Genomic DNA, 17,200 nt, shown 5'->3' on the forward strand with positions numbered 1-17,200 from the left:
ACAAATTGGCATACAACTGTTATTCGAGGCTGTTTATAGTTGAAACAGCCATATCTTATTTTTTTTAAATTGTCTTTTTTTTTCAAAGGGGCTACATGAGTAGCCCATCCGCCAAACACATAACCCCCCCCCCCCCAAAGATGGGATTTAATCCCAAGTCTCCATTACAACCAGAGTCATATCTTAAAAATGCAGTATGGAAGGTTGTTTCTAAAACTGTCAATTTGACGTTCCTTGGTCCAGGGGCAGTAAAATCCGACAATTCTAGTTAAAGTGACTCAGATATGATGTAACAATACAGTTCTCACCAATTTATATAAAGGACCTTAAACCAATCCAAGTCTTGGGTCAGTTAAGAGGAAACATACACATTTTGTTTGAATCATGAGGAAACTCTTTGATATGATGTTTGCACATTATTGGCGCATTACATGCCATGTCAGCTGGACCCTTCATGGAACACATGGTGCGTGCCTGCGTGGTTTGGCTAATCCCTCTGTTCCTTTCTTTTTTCACTTTATAGTAGTGTTAACTGAAAAATCTATCTACTTTTTATTTCAACGTGCTGCCCTTGAATTAGTAGTCTGAGCGGTCGAAATGATCTAGTTGGTGTCGACTGTTGATCTAATTTTGGGTTCCAGAGTCCAGACTACTCGCAGATGGATATCCAGTTCATGGAATCAGAAGACACCACAAGAAAATCGAATTTCATTCGCTTTGGGCTATACCTCCTCCCCCCTGTTGTGTCAGTGTGTGACCCCCTTTCTCATCTTACCAAAGAATAGAATCTCATTTGCCCTGAAAACAATAAATAAATTCATTCTCGTAGAGATTTTTTTATAGGTGATTCTCGTAGAGTGTGAAGTGATAGCAAGGACAAATATCAGGCATAAGAGAGGAACTTGGGAAAATATTTAAATAACATTACAAAACTTATCAGCTCATCAAGTTTTCTTTACATCTTCCTGCTTGAGTTGAATATACTAAGACACGGAGGCAGTTTTTTGATTTTTCAGGCCAAACAAATTCTCAAATAATTTGGGGGCCATTGGAGGAAGGTTCATAGGCTCTGGAGCCATGAAATTGACTATCTTTTCATGTACATGGTACCTGCATAACAATTCAAACATTCAATGATGAAACAGATGACAAATCATGATGACCCACTAACAAGGGGGGAAAGGGGACTCTGCCATGCTGACGGCACAGCACAAAACAAAATACAGTGCAAGTGATTCTCTACCTGATCTTGCGGCTTTTTGAAGCACGCCGATCAACAATCTTCCGTTTCTTAGTTTGCATCCTCTTTAACGCATAGAAAACAGTCTCTGTAGACAAGTTATATAATGAAGTATATCAAAATAACAACTTAATACACCAAACCATGACAATTACATTTTGCCAATTTTTATCAACTCTGGGTGCCAATTAGACCATTCTGGGGGAAAGAAGCTTGAAATATAGCAAGCTACTTGCCACTCCAGGAAATTACAAAATAGCTTCAAAAATTTAGGAAGACAAGTCCAAGTGTAAATTTAGGAAGACAGTCAGACTTGAACAAGTTTGCAATGGATGTTATTAAAACGAAAAACAATTTTATTATGGGTCATGGTGGCACTGCCCTCCTTAATCTAAAACCATTTGATTGGAAAGAGAGTCAGATTCAGCCAGTCTGATACTGATAAAGAAGAGAAAATTTTATAAATGGTCATTTAGCTAAGCAAGTAGTCTCAAGGGTAGCCTAGCTGATTGTTAAGCTAGCAAGGGACCTCAAGGGAACAATTATTTTGGGCGGCTCTGTAATCTCTTGTTTTTGTTTGATGTAATTCTCAATTTTCAGGAGAGGTAACATCCTGTGCCTCTCCAAGGGTAACCTGTATTGCTTTCACCACTTGATCTTTTTGATAATAAAACTCTCTTCATTTATCAAAAAAAAAACATTAATGGTCGTGGTGGCATCCTTCTTAAGTGTGACAAAAGGTGTCCTTAAGCAAAAGGTGTCGGGGATTGTTTGGATGTATTGAGGATTGGCTTCTTTCTTCCATGCAGCAGAGGACTACCGGGTAGAAACTCATCACAATGACATGATACCATGGGATTTAACATCCACTGGTAGGCATCAATTCTTTCTGGGAACCTCTACTCACAGATTTTACCTCATTTCTTTCTGTCTATATTGTGAGGTTTTTCTTGGCTAGCATTTGCACTAAGTGGAAACTTTTGGGGGAGGGAGGATGTCAACCTACGACACCAGACCTCGCCTGTCTAAATTAGGGTGCAACCTGGGAGGGCCTGAATTTTTTTCCCCTGTTAAAGGGAGGGTGGGTTGATTATTTCTAAAATTGGGGTACCCAAGTTTGCACCCATAGCCCAAAGTCCTTAATAGGAATATACAATCCAAAAATCTCATCCCTTCTATGATAAGCTAGATATGCAAATTATCCAAAAAATGAAATTCATCCATCAGTATATATTTTGATTAACCCTATGTGAAAAGATAGAAAATAAACATCAAAAGACATGCCCAAAGTGCACACAAGGATTTTGAGGCCATGGACATGCAGAAAAGGTTCAATCAGAAACCCAAAGGAAACTGAAGAAAACTTACCAGATGAATTTGGGTCAACTGACTCAAAGAATTCCTTCAGAAGTTGCTGGTAAAATTCAGAATCATCCAGAAGCTCAGGATCTCCGTCAACATTTGCATCCTGAACACAGTTAAAAGGAGAAAATAAATATCATCATTTCCAAAACAAAGATGAGAAAATGTTCACTTTGCTTTAGCAAAATAACAACAGAAGTGGGTTTTTATCTTCAATACCTTCCCTGAATTAGCAAAGCTTTTAATCGTAACAGCAAGGAAAAGATTAATGAGGACTATGCTAAGAACTTGTATGAATCAGCATAGGACAAAAAAGGAACTGTGAACAGGATATGGAGATTAACAAGGACTAAGCTGGGTGATTCCATGCTGACAGGATATGGAGATTCCCTTAACCTAATCTCAGAAACAGAGGAAAACATAACAGTGGAAATCATCCAAAAAAGGAACAGTCTCCTTCCTGGGGAGATAACAGCACTAAGGAATACTTTTTATGACTAAAAGAGATAAGAAGGTAGGAGCACTGAAAAGGAGATAGAATATGAACTTGCAGGTGTTCATCCAAGTTGAAAGGAGAGAGTTTTGGGGAAAAAAAATCTGAAGGAGAGATATAGGAACAGTTCTGACTAGGATCTTGTGAACCAACTTTCAATGCTGTAGAGAAGATGGGTCGTATGGCCCATAGCCCACAGTTGTTATTTCTTCTTTATTCTTCTGTTCTGTTTTGTTAATGGGCCTGTTAACATCAGTTTTATTTTGTTTAATTAGCTGGCTGCCCAATTAAGGGCTTACTTGTAATTTCTGAAAATTAGTGATTAATTTTTTAATGAAAGGATTAGGGGAAGGAGGGATAGCACGAACAACTCTTCTCACCCTTCTCACAACTGAACTCTTCTTCTTCTTCTTCTTCTTCTTCTTCTTCTTCTTGCTGCTATCTCCTTTGTTTTTCCCCCTCCTTTGATCAGTTTTCTTATTCTTTTGGAACTGTTTTTCTTCTTGGTATCAGAGCAGGTCCCTTTTTTTTCTTTTCCCTTTTTTTTTCTTTTTTTCCCATACACAGTGTGTATGAAGAGCTGAATCAAATGATTGATTGAAGAAGATATTCAGCCCAGTTGGTAGTGGTTTCTTGGAGAAAAAGGAAGATATCCTTCTCATCTTTTTAATAGTTTTTGGTTTTTTGCTCAAAAACCTTAATCAACTAGAGAAATCTGATTGTGGGTCCCACAGAAAGCTTCACCTTGGAGATCGATCCAAGCTTTGCACAGTTATGTAAAGCCTACAGGGAGTGGCTGCCCTTTTTCTATTTCTCCCAAGTTCCGGGTGAGACACAGTTGACTGTTAGGGATCTATGAAGGTTGGTACTTGGTGTTTGCCATCTGAAACTGTTTTAGGAGTTGTTTGAGGAAGATGGATGCTTCTAGAGTTGAAAATAAGATGGGCTTAGAGTCCGAACATGTTCCAGAAGCACCTATAGACTCTTTATTGGTTGTGACCACAATCAAGCTTGATGGGACTAACTATCCAGTATGGTCACAATCAGTAAAGATACACGTTTGTAGTAGAGGCAAGTGGGGAAATATTTCCGGGAGCAAGAAAGCACCAAAGGAAGATGACCCATCTTATGAGAAATGGTTGCAAGAGAATTACACTGTTATTGGGTGGTTAGTGAATTCGATGCATCCGCAAATTGGTCAGCACTATTTGTGGATGAATTCTATTAAGAAAATATGGGATAGTGTTGCTGAAACCTATTCACAAAAACTGAATGTGGCTAGGTCATATAAGTTAAGAAGTGATGTGAACAATCTAAGGCAGGGGGAGAAACCTTTAGCAGTCTACTTCTCAATGCTGAAATCCTTGTGGCAAGAGATGGATCTCATAGAAACAGTTGTCTGGGAAAGTACAAATGATGCAGAGACAAAGAGAAAATTAGTTGAGAGGAAAAGGGTTTTTGAATTCCTGACAGAGTTGAATCCAGAATTTGATATTACCATACAGAATATCCTAGCTGAAGACAATGTATCTTTGTCTTAGGCCTATACCATGGTGAGTAGTGAGGAGAGCAGGAAGATGGTTCGGGTTCAAGGGACTATTCCAGTTGACCATTTTGCTAATATGGGGTTTAAAACCTAAGATGACTATAGGTGGTACAGGGAAGAAGGAGGTTATATGAGACATACAAAGGATAAATGTTGGAAGCTACATCCAGACCTTATTCCACCCCGTTTTCAAAAGGTCGAAATTGGGAAGACCGGGAGTGCCAATGCAGCCACAGTGTTAGATAATGATAGGAGTGCCACAAATGAGAAAACTGCTAGTGAGCAGATTCCACCCCGTTTTCAAAAGGTCGAAATTGGGAAGACCGGGAGTGCCAATGCAGCCACAGTGTTAGATAATGATAGGAGTGCCACAAATGAGAAAACTGCTAGTGAGCAGTTAGCTGTTATGAAGGCAGAGTATGAGAAATATGGGAGGATGATCAACCACCTTGAAAGTGCAGCCACCTCCTCCAACTCTTCAGGCAATCCAACTACGTCTACATTTGCTCATTCAGGTATACGTGCTACTGCCAACCATGCAGCCATCTCAAGTAATCGTAGGATCCCTTGGATTATTGATTTAGGTGCTTATGATCATATGACTTGCATTTCTACTATATTTAGCTCTTATGACTTGCTTTCTGGCCGTGATAAGATTACCCTAGCTGATGGCTCTCTTGCTCCTATCTCTGGCAAGGGAGTCATCAAGGCTACAGACTCCCTTTCCCTTACTTCAATCTTTCATGTCCCTAAACTGCATACTAATTTGATGTTAGTGAGTAGCCTAACTAAATCCTTAAACTGCGATGTAACCTTCTTCCCTTATTGTGTTTTTCAAGACCTGAAGTCTCAAAAAGTGATTGAGAGTGGCCATGAGGCGAATAGAATATATCTGCTAGATACTCCTAGATAAAGCAAATGACAGCCTGAAAAAGTTGCTTTTGGGTCTACTTCTTCAAAGTCTTTTAGTCATGTCGAGTTTTATCATCTTTGTTTGGGTCATTTATCCTTTTCTGCATTGAGTCATTTATTCCCAGAGTTGTTTAAGGGAATTAACTTGTCTAGTCTTCACTGTGAGTCATGTGAGTAATCAAAACATTGAAAAAACACTTATCATTTAAGTAATAAGAGATCCACTTTTCCTTTTCATATTGTGCACTCTAATGTGTGGGGGCCATGCCACTTGCCTTTTATGGGTGATTATCGATATTTTATCTTGTTCATTGATGATTTTTCTTGATATACTTGGTTATTTTTTATGAGATCTCGTAACAAAGTTCCCAAGCTTATAAGACAATTTCATGAATTTGTTCTTACCCAATTTGATACAAGAATCTAGATATTTAGGTCTGATAATGCAAAAGAATACTTTGAGTAAAACCAACCTCTTATCTCATTGACTTTGGGGTCATCCACCAAAGCTCTTGTGTTCATACTCCGAAACAAAATGGAGTAGTTGAGAGGAAGAATCGTCACATAGTTGAAGTTGCAAGAAGCATTTTGTTTGCCTCACGTGTTCCTACAAAGTTTTGAGGGGATGTTGTTCTCACTGCAGCATACCTAATCAATTGTATGCCATTCAAAGTTTTGGGCTTTAAGTCTCCTTTTAATCTTCTTTATCCAGATAAGGACTTTTTCTCTCTTCCCCCTCGTGTCTTTGGTTGCACCTGTTATATACACATTTCTAGTACCCGGAGACATAAATTTGAACCAAAGGTCCATAAGTGCATTTTTCTTGGTTATGCCTCCACACAAAAGGGTTATTGCTATTTTGATCCTAGTAGTGGGACTCGTTATGTCTCAATGGATGTCACTTTTGTTGAGTCCACTCCTTTCTATGATTCATCTCAAGGGGAGCATCGTTCTTAGGGGGAGTATTGGTCACAGTTGTTTGCACTCCCCCTTCATGTTCCTATTGAGTCTTCTTGATTTGAGTTTTCTTATGTTGAGTCCAAGAGGGAACAATTATTTTCGGATCCCTTCACTATTCATGTTCCTCCTCCATTGCCTCCCCATCCTCTATCTACTCACAGGTGGTACCAATGGCAAAAGACCATGAGAGAGCAGTTTGTTTCCTCTACACCACATGAGCCTCCTACACTTCTAGTTGCTAAAGAGACAACAGGTACTGAGGTCACACCCTTGCAGCCTCCCTTCTCAGACCTTGATGTCCCTATTGCCATAAGGAAAGATAAACGGAAGTGTACTGCATACTGCATTTCTAAACATCTTTCCTATGGCCTTCTTTCTCCTACATATTATTCATTTCTTTCCTCTGTTGCTTCTAACCCTATACCCAGGTCTGTATTAGAAGCTCTCTCTATTCCAAAATGGAAGGATGCTATGAGAACCGAGATAGAGGCTCTGCACAAAAATGACACATGGGAAGTGGTTGATTTACCTAAAGGGAAGGAGAAAGTGGGTTGTAAATGGGTGTACACCATCAAATATAAGGTTGATGGCTCTATTGAGAGATACAAAGCTCAATTGGTTGCAAAAGGCTACACAAAGACTTATGGGATTGACTACCTAGAGACTTTTTCCCCTTTTGCGAAGATGACCTCTATGAGGGTCCTTCTATCTTTGGCAACTCATTTAGACTAGCCCCTCTATCAGCTAGATGTGAAAAATGCCTTCTTGAATGGAAAATTACAAGAAGAGGTTTATATGTCTCTCCCACCAGGGATGTATGGCACAAACATGGAGGGTAAGGTGTTCAAGTTGAAGAAATCTCTCTATAGACTCAAACAGTCACCTAGAGCCTAGCTTGAAAGGTTTAGGACTGCTCTTGTTAAATTTGGTTACACACAAACTCAATCTAACCATACCCTCTTTGTGAATAGGAGAGGTTCATTGGTAATATATCTTATAGTCTATGTGGATGACATTGTAGTGACTGGCACTAATTTAACAGGAATTAGCAACCTTAAATCCTTCCTTCACGCAGAGTTTGAGATCAAAGACCTGGGGGAATTGAGGTATTTCCTAGGTATTGAAGTGGCTCAGTTTAAAGATGGAATCTTTATTTCTCAATGCAAGTATGCGTTAGACTTGCTCATTGAAACAGGTAAAATGGGTGCAAGACTAATGCCTACACCAATTGATACGAGTCACAAGCTTTCTGCCTCTGATAGAAAATTGTTGGAGGATAAGGGAGTGTTTCAAAGGTTACTAGAGAAACTGCTATATTTTTGTATGACTTGCCCTGACATTGCATATGTTGTTATCTGCACTAGCCAATTCATGCATGCTCCCAAAAACACACATAGGGCAACAGCAGAGAGGATTTTATGTTATTTGAAGAGCACTCCGGGAAGGGTATTCTTTTTGCTAAACATGATCATATGAAACTGGAGGCCTATACAAATGTTGACTAGGCAAGCAACATTGATTATAGGAGGTCAACTTCGAGATACTATAGTATGGTGGCAGGCAATATTGTTTCTTGGAGAAGGAAGAAACAATTTGTGGTTGCTAGATCTTCAGCTGAGACAGAGTACAAAGCTAATGGCTCATGGAGTTTCGGAGTTACTTTGGCTTTGATCCCTAATGGAGGAATTAGGGGATGAGTATGACGGACCACTAATGTTGTATTGTGACAATCAGGCTGCCATTAACATTGTCCATAATCCTGTGCAACACGATAGAACTAAACACATTGAAGTTGACATGCATTTCATCAAAGAAAGAGTGGCTTCCGAAGAAGTTTGTCTACCTTTCATTGCATCTGAAGAACAGTTAGCTGACATTCTTACCAAAGGAGTCTCCAAGGCCAAGCTACAACATGATACAACACGATAGAACTAAACACATTGAAGTTGACATGCATTTCATCAGAGAAAGAGTGACTTCAGGAGAAGTTTGTCTACCTTTCATTGCATCTGAAGAACAGTTAATTGACATTCTTACCAAAGGAGTCTCCAAGGCCAAACTATAACATGATATAGGCAAGGTGGGCATGATTAACATCTATGCTCAGCTTGAGGGGGAGTACAGAGAAGATGGGCCAAATAGCCCATAGCCCACAGTTGTTATTTCTTCTTTATTCTTCTGTTCTGTTTTGTTAATGGGCCTTCTCTTATGGGCATGTTAACATCAGTTTTATTTTGTTTAATTAGCCGGCTGCCCAATGGGCTTGCTTGTAATTTCTGAAAATTAGTGATTACTTTTTAATGAAAGGATTAGGGGAAGGAGGGATAGTACGAACAACTCTTCTCCTCACCCTTCTCACAACTGAACTCTTCTTCTTCTTCTTCTTCTTCTTCTTCTTCTTGCTGCTATCTCCTTTGTTTTTACCCTTCTTTTAATCAGTTTTCTTGTTCTTTTGGGACTGTTTTTCTTCTAACGCCGTTGGGAGCAAGAAAGAGAAGCAAGCAATGGCAAGAACTTTGAAAGTAAGGGTGCTTTCAAAGAAGCTAAGGAAGTCAAGTTCAACTGTTAGGAATTTAAGGATTCAAAGAAGTTCAAGCCCAATTGGCTTTGCAAACCACTGGATGAGTTGGTCACCCTGGAAAAGGAGCTTCCCTGATGCATAACTTTAAATTCTCCCTTCATTGAGTCAGACCATGCTCCACTAATGGTGTATGCAAACTTGGTCGTTCTAGGGGAATTAGGCCCTTATGTGGCTATATGAACCATCCCTAAAGTCGGTCGTTAAGGATGCTTGGAGAGAAAATATAGCTGGCTCTAGAGGTGGCAAGTATCGAAAAAAAATGTCAAATTTTCTTTAATTTGTCACGTGTGGAACATAACTCATTTCTATAATATTCATGATCAAATAAAGGGATTGCCAAGGAAACTTTAAGAAATCATTATAACTGACAGTTCTAAACAACGTTTTAAAAAATGACCCGAAAACAGAACCGTTCTGGCCACCGAATTCCGGGTCAACGGCCCGACCATCTGATTCAAACGGATGGCCCGTTCTGACAACAAAATTAAAAAAGTAAAAAAAACGGTCAAAACCGTTGAATGGGTCGACGGAACGGTTCAACCGCCCGGGTCAATGGTTTGTTGACTTTTTCAACGTTTTTTTACCAGATTCCAGGTTTTGGGTAAAACGGAACTGGTTGCCTAGACGGTTCCCAGGCCGAACGGTCTGACTGTCTGGGTCAACAGCGGTTCGAAAACGTTGGTCCTAAAAGCTACCTTATGGCAGAACAGACAAAAGGAATTGATAAATTTCTACAAGAGATAAGAGTAGTAGTCAACAGACCTTGAAATCTGTGAAGCACTTAATCACATCTCAGATCTCAAGGCCCCGGATCCAGATGGACTTCACACAATTTCTTCAAGAAATACTAGGCAATTGTTGGGGAAAGCATAATTAAAATTGTAGATGCCTTCTTTCATAACAGTAAAATGATGAAAAAAATAAATCAGACCTATTTGATCAAAACATAAATCAAACCTACATAGTCCTAATTCCTAAAGTGCAAAACCCCAAAAACCCAGAGCACTATAAACCCATCAGTCTATGCAACATCACTTATAAAATTATTGTAAGGATTCTGATGGGCAGATTAAGACCCTTAGTGGACAAGATAATTTTGCCTCATCAAGGAGCGTTTGCCCGAAAAAGACAAATCACGGGCAACGTATTGATAGCTTATGAAATTTTCAACTCGATGAAAAAAAAGGGCCAAAGCCTAAATGTGATGAGACATGGAAAAAGCATACAATAGACTTGACTGGAATTTCATAGAGGAATGTCATCGTACGAGGGGATTCAGCGGAAAATGGATAAAGTGGATCAAAGAGTGTATCACAACACCATCCTTTAGCATAATTATAAATGGTTTCATGGTTTGTTAGGACCCAAATTTAACACTTCTAAAGGGATTAGACAGGGAGACCAACTATTGCCCTATATCTTCATCATTTGAGTAGAAGCCTTAACTCATAAGCTGTGCAAAAAAGCAGAGGAAGAGAAAGCACAAATTGGCATCAAAATAGCCATAGAATGCCCAAAAATCCCAATGTTCCAATTTGCAGATGATTGCAAGATATACGGGACTGCTTTCCTCTCCAACTGTAATGAGATTTTGGATATTCTGAGAAATTATGAGTTGGCTTTAGGACAAAAAAAAATAAACTACAGAAAATCAAAATTATTCTTCTTGAAAAAACCTCCCTAGTCCCTAATAGGCTCCAAAGATGTTTGCAAGAAAGATGAATATCCTAATTGCTAGTAAAAAAGAAAAATGCATGGGAGCTCTGGTGCTCCAGAGTAAGAAAAGGTTAAGAGAGTCGATTGACAAGATTAAAGCAAAAATGTAAGGTTCGAAAGCCAACAATTATCAAAAGTGGGATAGGAAACTCTCATAAAAGCAGTGACAAGTGACATCCCTTTTTTATCAAATGGCATGCTTCCCACTCCCAACTCCCAAGATTTGTGTTAAAAGAAATTGATACGACACAAAGAGACTTCTTATGGTGAGGAAATAATCAAAGGAAACCAACTGCATGGGCCAATTGAAGTACATGTGTAGACCAATAAACCAGGGAGGGCTAGGGATTAGAGAGGCAAAAAAGATTAACATGACTTGTATGGAAAAAATTAGGATGGAAGATCTTAATTGACCATGAGAATCTGTGAGTTAAAACGATCGAAGGAAAATACCTTAAGGAACAAAACCTGTTTGAGATGTAGGCTTGAGGACCTTTGGGGCCATGCCTCATCTTTTCTAGTGCTTCCTTTTTTCTTTGTTCTTTTTTTGAGAAAAGTTAATTGGGTTTAACACAAACATTTGACAAAGAAAACTCACACATAAACCAAAACTTAAAACTAATTGAAGTGCATACAAGGCAGAATAGGCTTAAAAAATGACCTTAACATCACTTGATGTAGTAGGAACCTGCAAGGTAATAAGCCAGGTAAGTAGAACACACATAAGATAAACAGAATTATATATAATAGTACTTAATATTCATCACATTTGGATGCTAAGGAACTTATTTCCTCATTAAAATTGAGATTCTCAGAGAAAGACTAGTGAACTTACAGCCCCAAAAACACCAACTGCGGATCGGTGCAATTGCATGCCCTTAATCATTTTATTTGGATTCCTCATATAATCAGCAACTTGTTCACTAATTTTCTGCTCTCAGGAAAAGAAAAGAAATAAAGAAAAGGGGTAAGTTCCTTGATATCTTTCATAGACAATGAACATTAGGCAAAAATTTGAGGCAAACCTGATTAAAAGCTTTTAAATTCCCTTTGAAAGCAGCTGCACCAGTTGTCACTTGTGTCTTTTTCTGCCACTTATCTATTGAGCTGTCTCTAAATGGAGCTATTCTGCAAGATAGGAACACAAAGTCAATAACTAGCATGACTTTTGAAGTGCTTCAGCACAAAAATTATTGATTGTGTAGCAAGACTTCTTTCACTAGAGTATAAGAAAGAAAAGAATTTTAGTGATCCAAACCAGAGTCAATCCTAACACTTCAGAGCATTCAATGGGACTCAAGGAAGGTTATGCCATTGGCAGAATGCTAACATAGAACAAACCACACTGTAGAAAAAGTTTTTAACTACATCTACATGGACTAAAAAAACAAAACAAAAAAGGTCCTATGGAAAAATCATCTATTACAAAGTATTAGAACTTAGAACTACAATATTGTATGGAAAAATGTCAATTATATTTATTTTTTAGTCCAGCATATGCAAAACCATGGTGAAAAGTTACAAGGTAAACAACAGCAAACTGCCTTAATACCAAACTAGGGATGGTAGTGGATTTGCTAATATACAATATAAAGAAATGTTCTTTTAGATCAAATTACCAACACATGGAATCAGAACAAATGACTAGTCAAAGTTATGCTTGAACACTTCCCTTCAAAGAGAAGATCCAGAAAAAATATTGACGTTAAACCTTAACTAGTGCATTAACAAGGATAAATCATCCAGGACAAGGCTTCATTTGCCAAGATAACAGCAATACATTGGTTGCACTGCAAGGGCATCAATTGTGTTATTTATACTTCTAAATGGTTTCTGAAGAGGAGACTAAAAAAAATCCATATATAAATGTACCTTCTTTAATCTTTTTCTCATAGGTTTTTATAGTTCTCCATCAACTAAGTTGTATTTGCAGAAATCCAGAAACCAAGCTATAACATTAAAAAAGAAAAAAGAAGTATGCTTGTAGAATTTCTACCTTGAGAAGGTCAAGTGAATTGTTTAAAGAGTTGGGCCACAAAATTTCTAACATTACGACATAACTACAAGCTTTCGAGCATTATTTGATGGGGGCATGGGCCAACTGTCTAATAAAATGGAGCAGATAGGAACCCAAACCCAATATCAGGATAGGAACTTTGTGGAAATCAAATAAGTTTTTCAACTCACTAGCAAATATCCTCTATTCAAGATAATCCACAAAGAACAGAAGCCTATTAGAATGAAACTTGCCTAGAATAAAACATGATTAAGTTAACTCTTTGGCAATAATATAAAACATCAGCTATTGGTTTGGCAGACACTCTGGCCAAACAAGGGGTAAATAGGGAGAAGTTGTTTTGGGAAGAATTGTAACACTAATTGTTTTGGGGTTCAACCCTATGATTGGATTGCTTGGAATTTGTAACTTCCTGATATTAATCATTTAATCTATAATAAAAGTTTCTGTTTCCAACCAAAATAAATAATTAAATAAATATCAATGGCTGCCTTCAAGAATGATATGTTTTTATGTTCTCTTATAAAGTAGTGATAAAATATTGTTTGGACAAGTATAGATATAAAGATAGGCAGAATTAAAACAAGCACCAAGTGGTTTACATTTACATAATACCTGGAATGAACTTGATAAATCCGTGACCACTCTTTATCACCTTCACCATCCAAATTCTTAGATACTTCTGTAAACTTAGAAGATTCGTTGATCCCTTGGAAAGAGAAAGTATATTAGAACAAGAAAGATCTTACAAGATCCTTAGAACTCTTTTTTCTTCACCATGAAATTGAAAACAAGCTGGGAAGAGAAAATGTAGACAGTAACCTTGTTGTAATCTCTTACAACAAGAAAGAGATTACTTTGAGGGAAGAGAAAAAGAATCCAAGGAGATCCAAATAACAAAATACACCTTTAAACCAAGATCATGAGCTGACCTTGTTTTGTTATTGGATAAAAATGTAGGAGACACAAAATTCTCAGACTTTTCCCATATGGTGTAATAATTCTTTTTCAAGAAGTTAGGACTAGGCAGTAACCTGATATCCAACTTCTTCATCCAAATATAATAGCATATCATTTCCATACAAACTCATAAGCTGAAAACACCACCTTCTCAAAAGGAACCACACGTTTCATGAACCCCCTCAAAAAGATAAATTGAATAAAACTCATGATGCATTTGGATTTTTAAATTCTGTGAAAATCCAGATTCCATCATTTGGGTTTCTTTCAGAGGCATCAAATCCAGAGAAACAAAGAAAAAGACTGTTCAATCCAACGTTTTACAGAATTCTTCCAGGAGGGTGGCCATTCATTTCCATGAAATTGACACAGAATTGAAGTTCAAATCCATTCTGCTGTTACAATCCAAACACAGCTTGAAATATTGAAAATCCCACCAAAACAACCAAAGAAATGGTATAGTGACATAATATAAGCACTCAAAAAAACTCCTGGAAAGAAGCAAAAATTTGACACGTGAATAATATGGATATGCTATGCCACATCATTCATGATACCCCCACCCAAAAAAAGGAGAATAATATGGATGTAATGTCATACCATCTGTGCCTTGAGAAATAGAAGGATTCTTCTCAAGTAAAGCCTGTCAAAATAAACATAATAATGGGTAAAGAAACCAAAATGAGATTGAAAATGTAATGTCATAAGAAGAAACCAGTATCTTGTTAAATTACTGGAAGTCAACATCAAGGTGCAGATCAACATAATTGAGTATGAAGATTTACCTCCTGCAATTCCAACAAGGAATCCAAAACCTGGTTAGATGAAGTTATGAGGTCTGAATATGCTTTCTTGACTGCTTCATCAGAATCACATAATGAGGATCTCATGGGTTCCTGCAAACAATTTGTGATCCATTCACTAGATATGTAGCAAGAAGTCAGTTTTTACATTTTTTTATTCTCAGGGACAAAACCAAAGCAAAACCTGCGGTAGCTTATTTGAACTTGAAAATGCTTTCTGCAGAAGAAATCTGAACTCAAGAGATTTGTCCCATAGAACCTTCACCAGAAAAGGAACAAAAAAAAAAAAGATTCAGAGAAGTAATACAACCAATCACAAAAAGATACAGAATATATATCCTTCAGTAAGTACCAAAACAAAGAATATTGAAACAAAAAATATAACAAAATTGACCATTGTCCAAAAAACAAAATTCAGAAAGAAAAGATGTTCTGCATTTACAATCAATGGTTAGCTAGGTCAGGTGCCAGAGAAAGAGAGAGTAAAATAAAACAAAAAAATAGGTCAATGCACCATACCTGTTGGTTCTTCACAGCTTGACCTTTTAGAAGATCTTCATCCTTATGACGCTTCAAACTCTTCAAAAGATCCCTATGTGAAGAGGGAAAAAAGAAAGGGGGCAGAATCTTAGGAATAAGATTACAAGCATAACAATTAAGGCATTTTTTATCAGCAAACAATTAAAGGAGTATTCATCACTTAGGAAAGAGAAAATGGGTGCCAAAATTTTTTCAGTAAGCCTAGATGAACATGCATGTATATGCAGTATCTGTAACCAGCAGCACCAAATCAATTTCATTGAAAAGGCCCACACCGTTTATTTGTTGTAACCCCACATCAAACTGTTTATTAGATAAGTGATGCACTTGAAAAAGTTGAACAAACAAAAGGAATAAAGGAAATGTTTTCCTGAGTGTATTTTCAGTCTGTACAGGTATGCTTGCAAATCCCTATATCCCCTTAATCTTCCAACTATTTCTTAAATAATTGTCCATTTTTTCAGTCAAAAATTGTTTTTGGTAGTCTTCTATCAGGAAAAAAATGATCACCGTAATTTCAAATAACAATTCGTGAGCCAGGGAGTATTAAATTAAAGTAGGAGAAGAAAACTATAAAGCCACATTGAAACATAAAGCTACCAGAGATCAACACCATAGAAAAAGAAACACAAATAATAATTCTCCACTATAACCAGTAATATTTCAAACGTCAGATTCATGTTCCTCACACTAAATGCTTCAAGCACAGATTAATTGAAGTTATCTGGGTGATTCGAAAACTTACTGCTCCTGGTGGCGAAGATTCAAGTATTCTTTCTCGAGCTCCTCAATCTCGGCATCCTTTTTGCTAGCAATTTGCTTATCATCATCATCACCATCTTCTTCTTCTTCCTCCTCCTCCTCCTCATCCACCTCCTCATCTTCACCTTCGTCTTCCATTTCCAATTCTTCTCTGGCCTCCTCCTCCTCCTCCTGCATCAAAATCCTCAACTTATTAAGCCCCGTTAATTGAAAAAATAACATTGATAAGCCAAAAACCAATCTATATACAAATTGAAGTACCGTTTCAATCTCTGGGTCGCTCTCGTCTTCGGAACCAGCGTCATTGCGACCTACTCGTCTAACCTTCTTTGAAACTAACCCCATTTTGAACCTCTAAGAACACAGACAGCATCAAATTCACTATTATTGATAAAATCGGTTGAAGAAAGAACGCAGAATATGTTATAAGAGAATAATAACGAAGCACAAAGGAAAGTCCAGGTGACAAAAATCCGTTGACAAACAGCGATTGAAATCATATTCCAACTGGGTTTGAATTTGATAGGTCCGATGTACTGTCATGAAGTGAAACGTAAAGGTTTGCGGTGTTAGGAGTTCTTTGGATAGGCAAGGACGGCTTACCTTTGCCATGTTAAACACGGATAGAGAAGCAGAAAGGGACTCCTTGAATACGGCTTTTCTGTCTATGTATTACTCTCTCTCTCTCTCTCTCGCTCTCTCTCTCGCTCTCTCTCGCTCTCTCGCTCTCTCTCGCTGCGATGTTCAGCAAGTTGAGGGCTTGAATGGTTTATTCAGAGACCGTCGGCCTTCTTTCTGTTCAAAAGAGAAGGGGGAGATTTTAGGGCCCGTGGGGTTTTAGGGCTTCACGTCCAGACCACTACCATGTAAAAATTTTAATATATTCATTTTTCCCTTTCCGGTTACTCAAGTGCTCATCCTCTTTCTCTCTCTTGCATGTGTTGACTCGGCCGGTTGGACCGGTGGCCTGGTTTGTAGAAGCCTAGATGTTAGTCAAGTTGCGTAGTTTCCATCTAGGCATCTACCACCCATCCTATTTCTAGGATGGCAATTTTCCCCATCTTCGATGGATACTCGGGCTCTTTGACTCGTCGGGATCAGGTATAGGGAGTGATTTGGCGGGGTCAGGGGTAGGGGTGGGGCTTAAATTAAATCCTCAATCAGGTTCAGGGACAGAGATATGGAATGCAATTCCCACCCCGCCACGACCTTGATTTTAAATAATATTATTTGTATAATATTTAGGATAAATTACAAAGACCCCCCTTGTACTATGGGGTTAGTGACAAAGTCCCCCTATACTTTTTT

General features: G+C 38.0%; 1 protein-coding gene across 3 annotated transcripts; it reads right to left on the reverse strand.

Moving 5' to 3' along the window:
• Window positions 1-902: 902 nt before the first annotated feature.
• LOC104598442 (rRNA processing protein-like protein) lies at window positions 903-16,747 on the reverse strand. 3 transcript variants are annotated; one of them, XM_088890734.1, is made up of 15 exons: window positions 16,600-16,665; window positions 16,496-16,567; window positions 16,154-16,246; window positions 15,876-16,063; window positions 15,110-15,182; window positions 14,775-14,849; window positions 14,573-14,683; window positions 14,388-14,430; window positions 13,443-13,536; window positions 11,836-11,938; window positions 11,646-11,741; window positions 11,472-11,498; window positions 2,609-2,708; window positions 1,244-1,328; window positions 903-1,110 (listed from the first exon to the last, which is right to left on the reverse strand). In XM_088890734.1, the coding sequence occupies exons 2-15, from the start codon at window positions 16,502-16,504 to the stop codon at window positions 984-986; spliced, it is 1,224 nt and encodes a 407-aa protein (XP_088746860.1). In that variant the 5' UTR covers window positions 16,505-16,567; window positions 16,600-16,665; the 3' UTR covers window positions 903-983. The 3 variants fall into 3 exon arrangements, with proteins under 3 accessions (XP_088746860.1, XP_010258806.1, XP_010258807.1); XM_010260504.3 differs by having other exon boundaries at window positions 16,496-16,745; XM_010260505.3 differs by lacking the exon at window positions 11,472-11,498 and having other exon boundaries at window positions 16,496-16,747.
• Between the last annotated feature and the right edge of the window lie 453 nt (window positions 16,748-17,200).

The sequence above is a fragment of the Nelumbo nucifera genome, chromosome 6, assembly GCF_055504915.1.
Source record: "Nelumbo nucifera cultivar China Antique chromosome 6, China Antique-T2T, whole genome shotgun sequence".
NCBI lineage: Eukaryota > Viridiplantae > Streptophyta > Magnoliopsida > Proteales > Nelumbonaceae > Nelumbo > Nelumbo nucifera.

Excerpts from the sequence above, each read along its gene's own strand:
- LOC104598442 (XM_010260504.3), bottom strand. Across the intron at positions 15,183-15,875 it reads AATCTTCGCCACCAGGAGCA|GGATCTTTTGAAGAGTTTGA; the intron begins GTAAGTTTTCGA and ends CTCTTCACATAG. Across the intron at positions 11,499-11,645 it reads CAGTTGGTGTTTTTGGGGCT|GTTCCTACTACATCAAGTGA; the intron begins GTAAGTTCACTA and ends ATTACCTTGCAG.